This window comes from Hydractinia symbiolongicarpus, chromosome 15, assembly GCF_029227915.1.
Source record: "Hydractinia symbiolongicarpus strain clone_291-10 chromosome 15, HSymV2.1, whole genome shotgun sequence".
Classification (NCBI taxonomy): Eukaryota; Metazoa; Cnidaria; class Hydrozoa; order Anthoathecata; family Hydractiniidae; genus Hydractinia; species Hydractinia symbiolongicarpus.
This window is the reverse complement of record NC_079889.1, coordinates 8874774-8892365: the sequence shown is the minus strand read 5'-3', so window position 1 is coordinate 8892365 and position 17592 is coordinate 8874774. Positions and strand designations below refer to the sequence as shown.

The following is a 17592-nucleotide window of genomic DNA, read 5'->3' as shown; positions in this document are numbered from 1 at the left end:
CTGCTAATTCGTTGTGTTATCGTGCCAAACATTCGAAAAGGTTTGGTGTATGAAGCTCTGAAGATAAAGCACACAAGCGACATTATGTCATACAGCAAACGCAAACAAAACGAAACGTGTCAAAATAAACCCACATTTTAAAAGAAATTGCTAACAAAAAATACAGCCTATCATTCAAAGTCTTGCGAAACGGTATTTAGTTGACAAAAAATCAAAATTTTGATGTCACCATCATATTCAGTATATTTTTTATGTTAACTTTGCAAATTTTTGTTGAAAATGAAGTAGTTTTAATTTTTGGACCAATTTTTGCCTAAAATGACATTTAAAGTGGCCAAAAATAGAAATTTTGATGTCACCATCATGTTCAGCATACTTTTGTTAAATGTGCCAAATATTGTGGAAAATAAAGTAGTTTTAATTTTTGAACCAATTTTGGCCTAAAATGACATTAAGGTAAGAAAAAATCAGAGGAACGTGAAATCCCAGGGTCGATTTTTTCTCAAAAAATGCTCCAAAAGAAAAAACGACGGTTTTAAAGAATTTCCTACGCCTTCGGGCGCGGAAATTCAATGAAACTTGCATTAACTTAAAACACTAAAGTGAAACGACGATAAAGTTATTTAAAAATCTTTTCAATGTTTTTTGCGAGGATCGAAGAGTCATTTATTTAAAAAACAAATTTTAATATGTTAGGGATGCTAAGACCCCATGTGTGTTAATAATTATCGTATCAGTATGTGAGCACAAATTATTTTTTTGGTGTAGTGAAATTTGGGCAAGGATTGAGGGACACAAATTTATGGCCTCCTTATAAATGCCTTCTCACAGCAGTAAAAAAAACGCGTTCCAAAATTTTTTTGTAAGCTTGTATGTCCAGAATGCAAAGTTTTCCAATTTTAATATGATAAATTACGGAAACAAAGTTTGAAAGATTTATATGTACTGAAAGTGGTGTGAATCTTCCAAACTGTGTGGATCCGTGCTAAGTTCCTTGTAAACCTATTCATATAACATGGAACAGTAGCAAAGGTAGCAAGTTGTTCGATTTTCCAGATATTCATAACATTTTCGAGAGCGACAAGTATGGCCGTTTTAGAATACTTGATCTGTAATTTGTTGCGAAAAGTACGGAAATATTTTGATGCAGCGATAAGTTTAAGTTTGTCGTTAATGTCAAAATCAACATTGTTACTAGCTAGTTCTATCCTGGTTGTAAATCTTAAAACATAACCACTAATGTTAAGTAATTGGTAGGAATATTGTGCTATGATGCCTTAATTCTGCCAGTAGGACAGATAATAAGTTTAAATTATTAAGTAAAAGATTCATATGAAAAAGGTATAGGAACGAATACGTGTGATATATTAGTACGTAAGCGAACCACATTAGCAAGTGCTGCAAAGATGATGGATCAAGTGGGGCTTCGAACCGACAACCTCTGGCTTGCTCTTTTTCCATTTATTTGAATTTATTTGATTTATTTTTATTTTTTTATTTTTCAGATAACGTAAATAAACACAACAAAGATCAATAAATTTTTATAGAGAAGAAAAATGAAACATTTGTTTGAGACATAAGATAACCTGTATGTTCCATATAAACTTCCAAATAGGTGAATTTCTTTTAATTTTTACCCATAAAAGTACCGTAAAATATAGCTAGTGTATATAAACCGAGAACAACCTTATCCGCCCAGTTGCATGCAAATAATTCAGAATGTAAGCCGTTGCTAAAGCGTTGTTAGGGCCAAATTATATGTGTACATTTTTGCTTTTTTTGTAGATTTGATAGCCTCTACATAGTGTAGTTAAACAATGGAAAGAGGGAGAAACTTTATAAATAGCTCAGATCCCAAGTTGAAATATAATTTTTAAAGTTTTTTTTTTGTTCTTGCCACGATATCATAAAAAGATACTTATTTACATAAAATTTCTACATGACGAGGAAGCATGGCTTTCTTCTCGTCTAGTGAAAAAAACATAACATCTTCACTGTTTTGTTTTCTTCTTAGATATGTGTGAAAGAGAAGGCGATTTTATATTTCGTGACATGTGTTTCTAAAATAATTTGTTTATTCAACAGACTATTTTAGAATTTTTTAACTGCTGAATAAGCTGGAAATGAGGTTCATATCAAGATTAATGTCACCACACCACATTTTTAAATGACGTCACAACTCCAGCAATGATATAGAATGAAGAATAGCAAGAGAGAGAGATAGCAAACAAATACAATTGTTAGCCATCTCAGAAAACAGAAAAAGTGAAAAAACCTGTTTTTAAAATATAATCAATTCTATTGTTTTCTTTTTACTATAAAAAATATATTTCAGTAAAATATTATCATTTAAGAATATATTGGAAAGAAAAATATTTGTTTTTGAAAAAAAGAAAAGAGCTGAAGAATGCAAAAATTGGGCATTAAAAACTGACACAGAATTTTATATTTTTACAGACGCAAGTTAGCTAGCATACAAATTAAAGAAAATACGTATAACACAACATATTCGACATTAAAAAAAAACGGATAATATATATTTAAAACTTTATAATAAATATATATAAGAACAACTAAATACAAAAAAGCCAGCTAAGATCTTCATAGTAACGTAATAGCATCAACAAGCATTCTTAGCTACGACAAAAGCTTCAACCATTAGAAGGCTTAAGTGTTTTTTTAAAAGTCGTGATAAAACATTAAAGATTACGCATAGAGTAAGATATAAAGAAAACATACAAGTATTAAAGTGGATCGTGTTTGTCTAATTATAATCGAAGGAGAAAAATTTGAGTTATTTCAATAAAAACACATCTAAAACTCGTTAAGAAGAAACGGTTAGCACAGAAGACATAATTAAATTTGGAAATATATATTTGAATAGCTCGTTAATTTACAGGCACTTTCAAAAAGATCTAAATTGTCAACCAGAAAAGACAAGAGATTTTATGTTTGATAAGAGAGGAGTTTATATATGGACCTAATTAAGAGTTGCATGAAGAAACATGGCTGCTCACCTGCTAAAGCTCTATGTCGTGGTCATAAATATAGGTATGGATAATATACGTATACAGTAAAATCTGGTCTGTAATATATTTTATGATAGATCCTTCTCTCGTTAGTTAGAAATGCAATAATTAGACATTTGCATACAACCTTTTAAAATTATTTTTTAGTGATGATTATTTAAATTACTCCTGTTTGTTTGCGTGCTTGTTTGTTTGCTTGTTGATTACTTATTAATTGATTCCTTTTGACTTGAATTTGACATTTTCACAAAACTGCAACATATTACATACAGCAATGGTTATCATTGTGCATCATTTCAGTTTCCATTTTACCAATCGGCACAAATTTTTAGGAAATTTATTTGTCTTTTGGATATGTGTTTTTCTTGGTCAATTATTTTTACTCGCTTTGTTTCTCTGCTCTTTTAAATAGTTCTTTTTTTTTAATTCATTACAAACACATAACCCATTCAATTGATAAATTACCCTCTTCAAAAAACTCTGGGAATATTATTCTTCCATTTTAATCCCAGGCCTACCCTCAATCATTTTGTTAGTTTGTTTCCACAATTATGACATCATGGTAACTAAAACATTCTCTGCGCTTTAGACTTGAGTGTTTTAGAAGTATCTCAAACTCAATATCTATTTGCGTATTTTTAAAGTTTCCACTTAAGCTCGAAGGAGGGGCTATAGTTGCAAACCAAACTCCTATAAAGTTTTCTTTAATGCAGTATTTATCACGATGTTTTCGTTACAGTTTTTTACAAAGACCAGCAGTTTTAGGCACTAGGTTTTACGCATTCCCTCTCTAAGAAGGTTTAGTAATCATTAAGGGTAGTTCCACTGCTACAATATAATATACACAATTAATGTCTATAATAATAGCCGTATTTTGTCTGTGTGTCCGCGAAAGCTTTGTCCCGTTACGGAAACACGAAATTTTCCAAATGCGCACCAATACCAAATGCGATATATTTTTGTCCACTTTGTTGCAACGGGTTAATTTAAAGGACGGGTGACCCCGTGGATTTTTTCACGGGCTAACGACTTCTATGTTATTATGCCCGTATACGTCTGTCCGTCCGTCTGTCTGTCACGCAAAATGGTAGCTTAGCTGCGCAAGTAGCGAGAAGCACGCAATGCATAATAAAAAGGATAGGCGAACCCGTGGATTTTCCACAGGCTAACGACTAGTTGTACAATATTGTATGTTCTTGTAGAAAATATTGTACAGATGAAACAACGATGTACAATTTTTGGGACTTCAAAAGGACAAGTTTTTTTTAAATCGAATCAGTTTGATTTGAAGAAGCTAGTAGCAGTTTCTTATGGTTTTCTGCGCATTTAAGCAATATCGAATGAAAGTGGGAACTATTTATATCCTTTGTTTATAATTGGACAAAATTGTACACTAGTTACTACAATAAACTGGACAATATCGCAGCGGAATTGAAGCAGCGGAAACTACCCTTTAAGCTTCCGATTTATCGCAGCCGATTGTTGTAAAGACGTGTCCGATGTGGCGACATAGTAGCGACAACTTTTTCTCTAGTCGCGAAAACATGCAGTAGTCACGTAAAACGGATATCCTTTCCATATGGTTGTTTTTTAAAGGAAGGGCTTAAAAAAGTGGCTATTATCAAATCATTATGGTTTTACACCCAAGAACACTCCAAATAAGATTTGCACGTGAAAGAAAAAACTATTTCACGCAATCATTCAAAGGATCGAAGATATTCTAATTAGATTGAATCGACAGTGGATGATTTTTTCTGCCTGTTGTTTTCTCTGTCTTTTAAGATGTGATAAGATGTAACTTATCTCAACATGCTTATCTTTATTTCAAGTGGTTCTTGGCAACCAGTTACTTTGCGTTTTTTTGTTTAATCTTTGGAAAGAAAAGCTTCACGATATGACGAAGGAACATTACAATGAATGAGATGTGATTGCCATAAATGATCGATAAAACGCTTTAGGCGCTCATTAAGGTTTTCACTTTTAACGTGGACGCTCATTTGAATGCAGTAACAAATATATCTTTTCTCTTCTTATGTGTTTCGGCGTCCTATTCTGACACTAGAAAGAGCGTCTCTTCGAAAATACACCCTTCTGTGTTAGGAATCACCACGTATTTACACACTGCGTACCTAATCGGTCATTTCCAGGAAAAATATGTTTAAAAAACTCTAGATTTTCATTCTTTAGCAATTTAGCAAAAAGCATTATTTGATTGAAGATTATTATTAGCCTAGGATAGCATGTTCAATTCCTAATAGAAGTGTCATCAGTCAGGGTCCTGCGAAAAAAGTCCTAATGCATTTATACCTACACAACGCCTCAAGTATCAATCCTTTTCTCATGCTGAACGTTAAGTAGAAAGGATCGATTCACACCTTTATAGTCTCTTGCATGACTCGGCCAGGTTTGAACCCAAGGCAGGCATCTGTATTGCAGGCGAACGATATGTCACAGTCGATAAATGCACTTTGCACTAATCAAAAATAAAGGCTGAGCTTTTCAGAATTATTCATTATCAGCGTATTAACTCGGCCAGGTTTGAACCCAAGACCTTCTGTATTGCAGGCGAACGATATGTCACAAGGCTACCAGTCGATAAATGCACTTTGCACTAATCAAAAATAAAGGTGGAGCTTTTCAGAATTATTCATTATCAGCGTATTAAGAAGTGAATATTTAGAAATAATAACCTATTTACATATATAACTTATATACTATAAATAAAAATATATACAGTCGCGTCACGTCACGTCATTTGTGAAGATTGTTGTTTGGACTGTATTTGATTGTTGAATGCACGCCACAATGATTGAGGCATAAGTTCTTTCTCAAGAAGTGTGGTTTTAAAATACCGCAGATACTGTTCGTTATTTCGAATGCGTGGTCACGGTTGTGGTCATTAGTTCTAATAGAACAAAAGAAAAACATTAGAATTTTCATATGACTACTTTTTGCCAAGTTTAAAAAATTTAGCATTATGAATATTTAATAAAATTATATTTTCCTGCTAAAATTGATGCCACCATCTGGTTTTTCTTAAATCTCAAGTTTTATAAGCCTGTAGAACTTACCATAGCTATGCGACAGAATGTGGAGAGTAAATAAGGAAGGGAAGTGTTAACGTCCTTGGAGATTTCATTCTAATGGTTGGCTCTTTCACCCCTTTGATTGTAACCATGTGACATTATAGCCAGAAATACGCATATCATTGCTCTAACTTGCTTGCCTGCCAAACAAGGCAGTAGGCAGTCAGAAGGTTTTAAATGGGCTTACAACACTACTTTAAAAGTGCACCAGAGTGATAACATTTGAGAGTCTCAATCATACCAAGATAAGTTTTCAAACATCGGAAAAAAAGAACAAAAAAAAAGCTAAAAAAAACTCGTCTGGCAAAAGGCATTTCCCATCTATTATCTTCTCGCCAAAAACCACGTGATAATCATGTAATCAAAACTTGTCTCATTTTACCTTTATGGTGGTGCTGATCAAAGTCAAAAAGTCATTGCTCAATATGGCCGTGGTATTCGGAAGAAATTACAATTTTAAAGTATCATCAGTGTCGTCCTAACTCGGTAAATATTTTGAGAGCAATCAAATTTCGAAATTCCTGTGAACATATTGCGCCCGTGCCACAAATTTAAATCGTTTAGAAGAATTAAATAAAACAATCGAAATTATTGTTGCAAATACGTCATGATATGGAATATTGTGCGCCATCAAAAATATCTTGTGATATATTTTTATGGCGCAAAATATCTCGGAAACGTCTGTGCCAGGGAAGAGTATTATGGATTTGGAAAGAACAATTAAAAATGTGTTACCAAAAAATAGTGCGAAGCACAAAACAATCACGTTGTAATGTGTTAACCAAAAAAGTTCTTATTTTAGGGTAATAACTGCATGACATAGTTGTTTGTGGACAGGAGACAATAAGTTGGCATCTCATTTAAGTGTAACTGATTCATCAAACTGTTTACATGGTTTTAGCAAACTGTTATCAAAATGCACTAGTGACATGAAATTAGTCTTCCTTGGTTTTGATTGAATAGCGCTGAGAAGATCAAACTTTGCCTAAAAACTTTCACCAATAATTGACCCAAAGATAGAAAATGCGAAGTGCTATTGTCATTCTTAAGAATTACAATTATATATCTATTTTTAATTACACTTCTATTATCACAAACGTGACTTATGCATTCTTCAAGCTCCTCGTAATCAAAGAAATGTCTCGACCATTACAGACAACTGGAAGTGAAATTTCAAGTTGTGTTTTTACTATAAAAAAATCAACCTAAAAAAGGCTCAAAAAATAGAAACATCCAGTCATTAGGTCATGTTTTACTAGTTCTTGTAAAGAAAAGTCAGTACATGATAAATCACGTCTGCGCTTTGACTTTACACCGCGCCGTTGCTAGGCTTAATCTCATTTTAAAACATTCTAAATTCAGTGTTGCGGAATCACCTTAGTAAACTGTAGCTAAAAATGACAGTTACGCCCAAAATAACACCCAGAACCAGCCAAAATCACCTACAACCAGCCAAAATCACCCAGAACCAGCCAAAATCACCTACAACCAGCCAAAATCACCTACAACCAGCCAAATTCACCTACAACCAGCCAAAATCATCAACAACTAGCCAAATTCACCTACAACCAGCCAAAATCCCCCAGAACCAGCCAAAATCACCTACAACCAGCCAAAATCACCCAGAACAAAGCAGAATCAGGCACATTAAAAAGGATTTTAACTTTTTTTTCTAAGTGGTTTTGGGGGTGATTACAGACGATTTTGGCTGATTCTGGGCAATTTTAGGTAGGTGCATAGTTTAGTAATACTGGTTGTGTGGGTGTTTGTCTAATATCTCTTTAAGATTTATGCTTAAGGTACCACGCCGCCTGAACATAAAAAAGAGCCAGCAGGCGCTGGTAACAAAGTTTGAGGTGGGGTGGGGAATGGAGCAAGCATTAACAGTTGTATTGGAAAAGGTGATAAACTTCTCCATGGTGATTATCTGTTATATGTACTTTTAAATCTTATTAACCATTTAAAGTTAAAGCCGCATCAACATTAAATGAACGGAAGCTCAGGACGGAAAAGAAAATGAATTCTTAAACATTGAACGAAACCATAAATATATTAATAGAAAATAATTACACTAAGAGCTATGCAGCAGTTTGTGTGTTCTTAACATCAATTGTTATCGCCTTCTTGGTTAAAAAGGGCCATGAGAGAACGGAAGTAAGATCAACACATTGCCGAAGAGAAAACTTATGAAAGAACAGATAAAAACACAGTAATGCATGCTGGGTTTTTGCACCTCCCCGCGCGTTGCTTTTGAGAAGTTAAAACACAACAATGCATGCTGGGTTTTTGCACTCTTCTTTCTCCCGCGCGTTGCTTTTTTAAACATCAGACGTCTTTTGATATTTCTCACAGTACCCAGATTAGAAAGAAAGAAATAAAACAGGAAGATGTAAATTAATAAAGTTTCTATTAATACTGTTATTAGTAATGCTAAGTAAAGTTCTTTTAATTCAGGTTTTTACATACGACATTATTGCATTTTTAAATCTAATTATACACACTTTTTATACAGAAGTTTTCGAACAACTTCTGTTCGAGAGAACTTAAAATTTGATGTGTTGTTGTGTTAATTCTTTCCATTCTCGTCCTCAGACCTTTTGAGATAAAACCTCGAATGTAGCTCTTACCAAAATGATAACAGAAAAGCATACTTTTTTACAGTAACATATATAGGTAGCAAGGGCAAATGTACAGTAAAATAAAGTCTTCGAATAGCTTTGCCTTCGACATTTTATCGTGTTTGAATTTATTTTTGCAATATACTCTAAGTATAGCTAGAAATATTATAAACAAGTGAATTTTTTGTTGTTTTTTTTTTAGACAAAGAGAAAAAAATTATTTTCTTTCTAGATATATACCCCTTTATAATTCCTTTAAATACAGCAACTGCATAGATCAACGGCTTCGATTAGAAGAGTGTAGTTCGATACTTTGTGTTTCCGCTATGTTTGACTACGTTCAATCTTTCGTGGAAAATATACGTGTTACAATTTTCATGCACATTTTTAATTTTACGTAAACAAATCAAAATACAATTAAACAAGTTAATCCTCTATTCAATAACTTCCTCCAACCCATCCTTATTTTCATCGTGATTCACACATTCAGGAGAGGGACAAGCAAAATTTATTGAATTTGCCATGAGTAAGGATGAAAAAGATTAAAGACAAGAACAGAAAAAATAGAAAAAATAGAAAAAATATTTTTCGTGAGATGTCTGTAATTTCTAAAGAAAAAACTTTCGCGATTCATTGATTTAAAATGTTCTAAAACATTATTATAAACATAAATTTTGCGAAAAAAGTCAAAAGCATTCTGTCTATAAAATATATCAACATCTTCATACCTTGGTCAACAAAATTGATCATTTAATTAAACCTTGGCCGAAGTGACGATCAATGTCTCATAAACAGATAACGGCGATGTAAGGCGTCAGCCCTAGGAAAACTGTCACTTAAACAAGAAAATATAATTTATGTTAGGGTGATCCTTTCATACTGAAACACAACCTTCATCAAGGGGAAATATTTTGTGAAGTCTGAGCACGTGATTGATCTGATTTTCCGCCATTATGGAAAAAGTGCTGACATAAACAAAATATAGTGTTGCCCATTTGTTTCCCAATTGATTCCATTTGAAAAAACTTTCAGATGTTTCACTATTGTAAAAAAGAATGATTATTAAATCCAATGCATTAGTAGGTGCATATCTTTGGATTACTAAACCTATCACAAAGAATTTAACATTACTCCTTCGTATGACGTAACCCACACGTGATTAACAACCTTCTTTTTATTTCATTTTTCTCTATTATTTTGTATTATGACGGAGATTTCCCGCCATGCTGTTTCTTTTTTATGTTTGTTCAAACTAATCAGTTTGATAATGGTAGTTCTGTAGGTAAACAAATTTTTATTTCTTTATTTTGCTAATAGTTTGGATATATTGGATTTTGTAAGTGAGATGTCCCTCCTTAGTCATAGTATTTCTTCTAAAAAAAGCAAAGCAACTAATGAAATGCTAGTCGCTACCAGGCGAAAAAACACGGTTTCCCCCGTCGCATATACACCGGACATTAAAGATTCGCCGGTAGTACATATTTCTGTTTTGTGCATCTTTAGAACGAAATATATCGGTGTGCCGAACCCACGACTTCTAAGAGATAAATAAAAAAATAAAATAAAGTTATGAAATAAAAGGAAATCAACTATCCATTGTAAATGTTGTAAAATTTCATACCATCTGCTTGACATAACAAGCAAGAGGTTTGCAAGGTCACACGCACATTTTCCTCAGATTCCGTGTGTCATAGAGATTCCGGCATCATTATTTCGGGTATCCGTAACAAAGATTTGCGATTTGACTACCATATTGATGCGGGTGCAAATAAAGAAGATATTAATTTTTCGTAGGTTTCCTGACAACTAATCCAGGTCAGTGTCCAATCTTTCCAGTGGTTGGTAACCGACATAAGAGCTGCTATCTCAAAGACAACTGCTTTCAAGATTCAGAATGCAAAAAAACACAAAAATGTTGCGAGAATCCTTGTGGTATCAACCGATGTTATGAAGTCGATCAAGATCCCTTGCAAAATATAGGTGTGATATTTTGATATATGCCATTCTAGATATTTTTCTACGAGCACCTTGTTTCCACAAATAGGTATACAGATTGAGAATTCGATACCGAATCTCACAGAGGTGTTCTTATTTTAAATAGAACACTTAGAAAATCTGACAACGGATTATGTAATTCTGAATTTCAGAGAACAAATATGTTTAAAGTTACACCAACTAAAGTATATATTTAGTAACAAACATAAAATATATACATCTACATACACACTCTTAGAACTCAAATAATCTACTTATTTTGTTCATTCCACCCCTCTTAAGTTATACTTAGCTGATTTTTCAAGCTCTGGTTTATTAAGCAATCAACTGTTTACTCGGATCTTAATATACTTTTGCATGCGAGACAAAGCCTTTGTTTGTTGTTTGCTGGATTTAATCCTTCTCAAAAAAAGCCAGTATGTTGAACACATACGACATATACAAATATCAGTTCTAATTTTTTTAATTTTAGAGAAATGCCCTATCATTAATGAAGGTATAGGCTGTCAACAATCAAAAACAAAGTTTTGCTATGCTAATGATTGTAACAGGTAGATGATATCTCGTTATTTGAGTTACATAAACTGCGATTATTGTTACAAAAGCAAATTTTATATACTGGAAATGATTTGACAAATGGCAAGCATTTAACTCTTGAACTCTGTTCAGTAAAGAGAAGCTTGATCGTTATCTGCTCGCCGTAATAGGAAGGGGTGGGTGGGATAGTTGCTGACCAGGTGCGATGCTTTTATAACTTTTTTAGCTCAAATATTTTGATTTTATGCATCTTGTTTAAGGTGTTGCCTCCATAAAAACAAATGCAACCCTGCATCTATCTTGCTAACAAATGCAGAAACATGCTACGATGGTAAGTATGGAAACTTACTCTGATTGTAAATGTGAACCTTCGAGTTCTACTTATGTTGACAAGTTTATTTTTGTCTGTAAAATTGCATTAAAATTGGATACATTTTTTTAATTCTTTTCTTGACTTATGAAATGATTCAACTTTCTATTTAACTTCGAAGTGCATACAAGTAGTAAATAAATTCTACACGTACGGTTGTAACCTCCCCAATTTGTACATTGTGACGACTGTCATATATTTACCTAGAAAAGTTCAAAATCTATACTTTCAGAGTCCAACAAAATCATCTGGTTTGTTGAAAGCACTTGTAAATTCAATGTTTTTGCAAATGTGTGTATTTTCCGTTCAACTTTGGTCCAACAGACCAAAATTATTCAAATGTTTTTCAAGCAAACTGTTGCTTACTTTATCTATGAAAAATAATTATTTTATTTCCTTGCTTTGTTGGAAATTTCTCTAGTTGTTTTGTTGTTTAAAGTCTTACGTTTCAGAGTTTTAATTTATTGATAAATGGTAATAGGTTTTTGAAACAACGTGGCAGAAGCTGATTTAAATTAGTATATGAATTTTAACCTACTCGAAATTTTTCTGCGTAGAAATCTGTTCGAGACATAAGTGTAAACAACAAGGCGAAGAATGCTTAGTCAGCGAATCCAACCACAAGCCCTACTGTATATGCATAAAAAAGTGTATTAGTGAACGAAATTACGTTTGTGCTACAGATGCACGAAACACCAAAACATTTCTGAACGAATGCTATATGAATAAAGAAGCGTGCGATCGAAAGAAGACATGGAAGCTGTTGTATAAAGGAATGTGTGTCACACGTCCTGTACCGGGTATGAAGAACCTTTTTTTACTTATTCTTCGTGTGGGCACATTTATGTCAACCCTGGCACCTTGTGCTACCTTTCATAGCTGGAGGTTGTTGATTAAATTAAAATAAAAAGCACCCCCTTTGTATCGAGCATGCAATAGACCAGAAAATTTCGTTTCATACAGAGAAAGTTTGAAATAAGAAATGGATACAGGAAAAAAGAAGCAGAAAGGAGATTTATCAATAATTTATTAATTGGATTAGTTGCAATTTCAGGTTCAGCCAAATTCCAACTATTTCATGAATATTAAATAAATCCCTTTTCAGCATAACAAAAATGGTCTTAGACTATTTCAGTGAATTCTTGCATGTAGATCAGTTAATAGCATTGAAATGCCGCAGATACCTATCCCAGCATATGACACTTTCCAGCGAGTACTCATCATTAATACCTAAATCAAACAATACGATTCGTACCTAAATGACTTTAAATAAATGGCTTCAAACACGTGTCAAATAGCTACATTGTTTTTCTTTCCAACTACCAATTTGTTCAGTAGTCTTTCTTTCATGATCCTTCTGGTCAAACGCATGATCTTCTTTTGAATGTTTTCAAAAAAAAGTTACTTCAGTAAACACTTTCTTTCAATTTTAGTGAGACCAGTGCGAAAGCCAATCTTAGAAATACCTAAAGGGCCATACAATTTGTCTGCATCCATAACAGTAGATTGTTACGGTGACCGAGAGCGCGTAAAGCTGAAATGGATTCAAGAGAGACAAGACGGAATGGAAGTAAAAGTTCCACCAAGTATGCTGGTGCGTCGTGGATTATTTAAAATTAATGGATTTGAAAGGAAGGTGCTGGGACTACAAATAACAAATATTGGTTATGGATCATATGGTACATATTCATGCAAACAGTACTTCAATAAGACATGGTTGGAAGAAAGTTTCAATCTGCAACTACCGGATAAACGTAAGTTATGGTACCAATAATGAAATATGTCGTTCTTTTAGTGAAAGTCGTTCTTAGCAATTTTAATTTTGCTAAATGTCTTTGTGATGAACGAAACTATTACACTTATCTCTTGACTCCGAAATACGCAAAGTGACTGATGTTCCAGCAAAGCCGAAATACCGATATGCCGTCTATCAGCCATAACTTGTGATCACTTAACTTTGAGATATCAAGACAAATGACGGAGAATTAAATTTCCAATTTGACATTTCTTTGCTTAACTTTTCTAAACAGAGGAAGTTTCTATTACGTGTTCCTTTGTTTCAATCAATATCTTTCCTAATATTTGTGTTTCATATTTTTTCAATTCCACCACAAGTGTAAAAAACCGTTATGGAAAAACAACCCAGAAAAACCGGCTGGCTAGTTTTGGCGAGATCCTACCTTTATTCACAATGAGCTGGCCCGGCTAATTAAACATCGCTTGGAACAGGAGAACTCAATTTGATAGGGTGTTGCTTACGTACGGCAAACCGAGTCAGCCCAACTAGCCGGACGGATGTAATAAAACCCTTAGAACGTTCTTTTTTATATCATATCTTGTTTAGTCATCTTCAACAGATCATCATGCAATTTATCACCTGACAGAGGACAGTGCTACGGACAGTTCCATAATTACTACTACGATTCAAAGGAAAGGAAATGTCAAATGTTTATATACAATGGTTGTAGTGGAAATGCAAATAATTTCCAAACTCGTGAAGAATGTGAAACAAGTTGTGCAGGTTAGAACATATAATTTTTATTTAACATCATGTTGGCTTGATTATTCCACCCCTACTTTATTGTCAGAATAATTTCGCAGTTATAAAATACTGCGGTTTTGCGGGCTTTTGTGGACGCAAAATGTAGTTAGTCCGGGAAGTTTAGCTAGAGGATAAACTTTTCATGAAGTCCAAGTTTACTGTGTTTTTAAATGCGTAATTAGGAAAATAAATGAAGATTGTTTCTTTGCTGGCATTCTTGTTACGCTTTTGTCAGCCAGAACATACAATGTTGTAGTTTTTCTCGAAAAAACTGGGATGTTCTGGCAATCTTAATTCAAGATATCCAATTTTAGCAGCATACCTGCTTAGAATTATAAATTTCTTGACAGATTTCGGCGCAAAGTCATAAACAATAATTTTTAATAGAAATTTTGTTTATTTTTGTTCCTAACAAACCGTAGGAAGCATAGAGAAAAACAGTACCCGGTGAATTTAAGTGGTCAACATGAGAGTGAGGCTATTATTAAACTTTTTTAACGACCAACATTGCATGAATCAAGCAACTTTAAACAGTAGGGAAAACCCCTTACCAACCGTTAAGTAGGCTAATCAGAATGTATTATTTGTTTTCCCATAAGAAGAATTTGACTCTTCGTGTCCTTTGATTTTGACTTGTTGTTACGTGTTCTGACAGAAGAACATGTTTTTACATCTGAACTGATTCTATTTGTCGATACCAATTCATCTATAATTAAATTTCCAACTGTTTCGTTATTTTTTAAACAGTGCTAATCCGTGATAACTTTTTCAGGCAAATTACCTAAAAGTGGCAAAACGTATTCCATTCATCGTGGAGAAAAATGTGGAAGAAAGAGATGTATGTTTTTTGCAACATGCAAGCACGATGCTAGAAACAATCGAAGTAGTTGCGAATGCCCTGAGTCATGTTCCTTAATACGAGATGCAGTGTGTGCTTCTGATGGCAAGACGTATCCATCTATATGTTTTATGAAGACGATTGCATGTCGATGGAGGCTGCATTTGGTGGTGTTGTATAAAGGCGATTGTGGTAAGTAAGAGGTACTTAAAAGTACATGTTGTATTGACCTGCATATTTTGCAGCGTGTAACTCAACAGAAAGTTGACTTTAGTTTTACATATAAACCATTTGTGTAAATGTCAATTTTATCAAAGTTCATCAATAGTGGACACTGTCAAATGAAAACGTTTCAATTATGGCAAAGGGGTTTAGAATTGTATAACTGTGTGGGAATTTAAGAGCAGTAAGATTGAAACAGTTTTATCTGCGTGCCCTCTGCAAGCGTTGTTCTATGATCAGAGTTTTAATTTTTGTGTTTCCCACTATCATGTCTCAGTTCAGTTTTTATACATTCAAAATTTTAGTTACAAGGTCGACGAAGAGTACAGGTGAATTATTAACGCGTCCGATCACTCTGACAAAAGCCACATCAACTCCTGCAACTAAACTAAAAGATTTATGCAAACTGAAATCATGTCCACCATATGCAACTTGTTTTATAAACTTATTCACTCAAACACCTTACTGTTCATGTCCATCCACGTGTAGTTTCTTACCCAATCAGGTGTGCGCATCCAATATGGAGACTTACAGAAATAAATGTTTTATGCAAATAGCTTCGTGTAAAAAGAACGTTAAATATACTGTTCGACACAGCGGGCCATGCAAATTTAGCAGATATGACAAAAGAGCGAAATCTTAATGGGTACCTACAAACGATTTGCATGTTCGATGTATTGGTTGTCGAATAGTGGTGATCTAATAATGTATGACGTCCCTCTGAACGATTTCGCTGTTATGAAGGTGAAATAACAAGCTATATGCCTGTAATACATCTTACTTTAAATGGGTTTATTTATTGACAGAAGCAAAACCTGTTTGTTTACCTTCTCACAAGAACACATGGGAAAATATCGTCCGCGTTTTTTGTTTTAAATGAAAACTTTTTACGCATAACTACATCCGTCAATATATATTTAAGAAAATGAACAAACACTTCGAAGTAGTAGTAAATCATATGTAATATATATATATACAAAATTTGTTACATATGACAACAGTACAAGTGCGAAAGAAGGATCATACAAGGTATCAAAATAGTTTAGAATAGTATATATTTATTTTTTAAAGTTTAATTTAAGTATGCATGTAATAATATACACTAAAATTATGCTAGCTAACAAGTAAGGCATTCTTCTAACTTCTGGGAAATGCAACTTCCAATACACTTTAAGTGTACAGTGCATAAATAATTCCAATACACTGGACTTCCTGGTAGAGTGCAGCACGGGAGCATAAGATTCCCGCAGTTCACATAACTGGTACCATTTACGTTTGATTGATGTTGGTGTTAGTGCAAATTTATTCCATGTAGGAAACCAAGTTATGACGTCATAGAGGTTATAATGACTCCACACTAAAAGACCATTTCCCTGTTTTACAATATATTAGAATTCTCACGCGATACTAATGCTATAGTGTTTTTTGGTGCACTTGTTGACTGAACACAAAAAGATGGTTTTACATTAAAAAAATAACCTTTTTGACGTCAACTTTTAATGCGGACTTCCGTTCAACTTAAAAATAAAATTATTTTTCAAAGGAAATTTCGCATAAGTACTACCAAAGCTTCGAGAAGTGGCAAATGACCCAATCAAAAGGCTGAACCAACCGGTCCCAGGCACTATTTATTGATAGCAATGGCGAGATAATTTAGAAAATTGACTTGACTGTTATAAAGGAATTCTCATTCTGTTCTCAAATTATTTTTTACTTTCTTTTTCGCATTTCATGGATTTGAGTTTTAAGTGTTCAATACTTTTAGGTACACATTTTATCATGTTTTTTATACATGTATAAATCTTGCACAAACCCACTTATAACAATAGCTGCATTTTGGAACCGAGAAGTGCTACGGTCTACACGAAATATGTTAAAGAGACGAAAAATCAATGCAGGAATTAATGAAGGATGTCCCATGGATTTTCCATAGGTCAACGACTAGTTCATTCGAATAAAACAATTATAAAATAAAAACTTGTCAAGTAAAGTTTTTTACACCATGCAACATAAATTGACATATGTTTAGGCGAAGACAGACGATTGTCAACAAAATTTTGAGCCATTTACGAACTTCATTGGGTAAAGCAAAACCTTTGGTCTTGTAATTGGAGAATAAAAGCAATAAAAAATTCCAAATTGCTATTTTTAGCACCATGTCACGTGGTGGTAATCGCGGAAATTACATAGTGCATAGTCCATTCTGTTTTTATTTTTGTTTTCTCATTTGCGGGATGCAGAGTTTTTTTTCAGATTACATAGTGCAATCAGTGCGAATATTACGCTCATGCGCTGTTAGTAGCGTGTCCAATATAAATTCAACAATTCAGTACTTCTCCTTCTCTTTAGCAACAA

The 17592-nt window shown here is 33.6% G+C and overlaps 1 protein-coding gene across 1 annotated transcript; it reads left to right on the top strand.

The window, feature by feature from the left end:
* Positions 1 to 2271: 2271 nt before the first annotated feature.
* LOC130629185 (agrin-like) lies at positions 2272 to 16163 on the top strand. Its single transcript, XM_057442315.1, has 9 exons — positions 2272 to 3051; positions 10528 to 10713; positions 11201 to 11279; positions 11526 to 11596; positions 12193 to 12435; positions 13069 to 13389; positions 13980 to 14156; positions 14950 to 15207; positions 15543 to 16163. Exons 1-9 carry the CDS (start codon positions 3006 to 3008, stop codon positions 15878 to 15880), a joined length of 1719 nt encoding a protein of 572 aa, XP_057298298.1. The 5' UTR covers positions 2272 to 3005; the 3' UTR covers positions 15881 to 16163.
* Positions 16164 to 17592: the final 1429 nt, after the last annotated feature.

Coding starts and splice junctions, on each gene's coding strand:
- LOC130629185 (XM_057442315.1), top strand. CDS start 3,006: ATGGCTGCTCACCTGCTAAAGCTCTATGTCGTGGTCATAAATATAG. Junction 3,052..10,527: donor TGTCGTGGTCATAAATATAG/GTATGGATAATA, acceptor AATTTTTCGTAG/GTTTCCTGACAACTAATCCA. Junction 13,390..13,979: donor TCTGCAACTACCGGATAAAC/GTAAGTTATGGT, acceptor TATCTTGTTTAG/TCATCTTCAACAGATCATCA.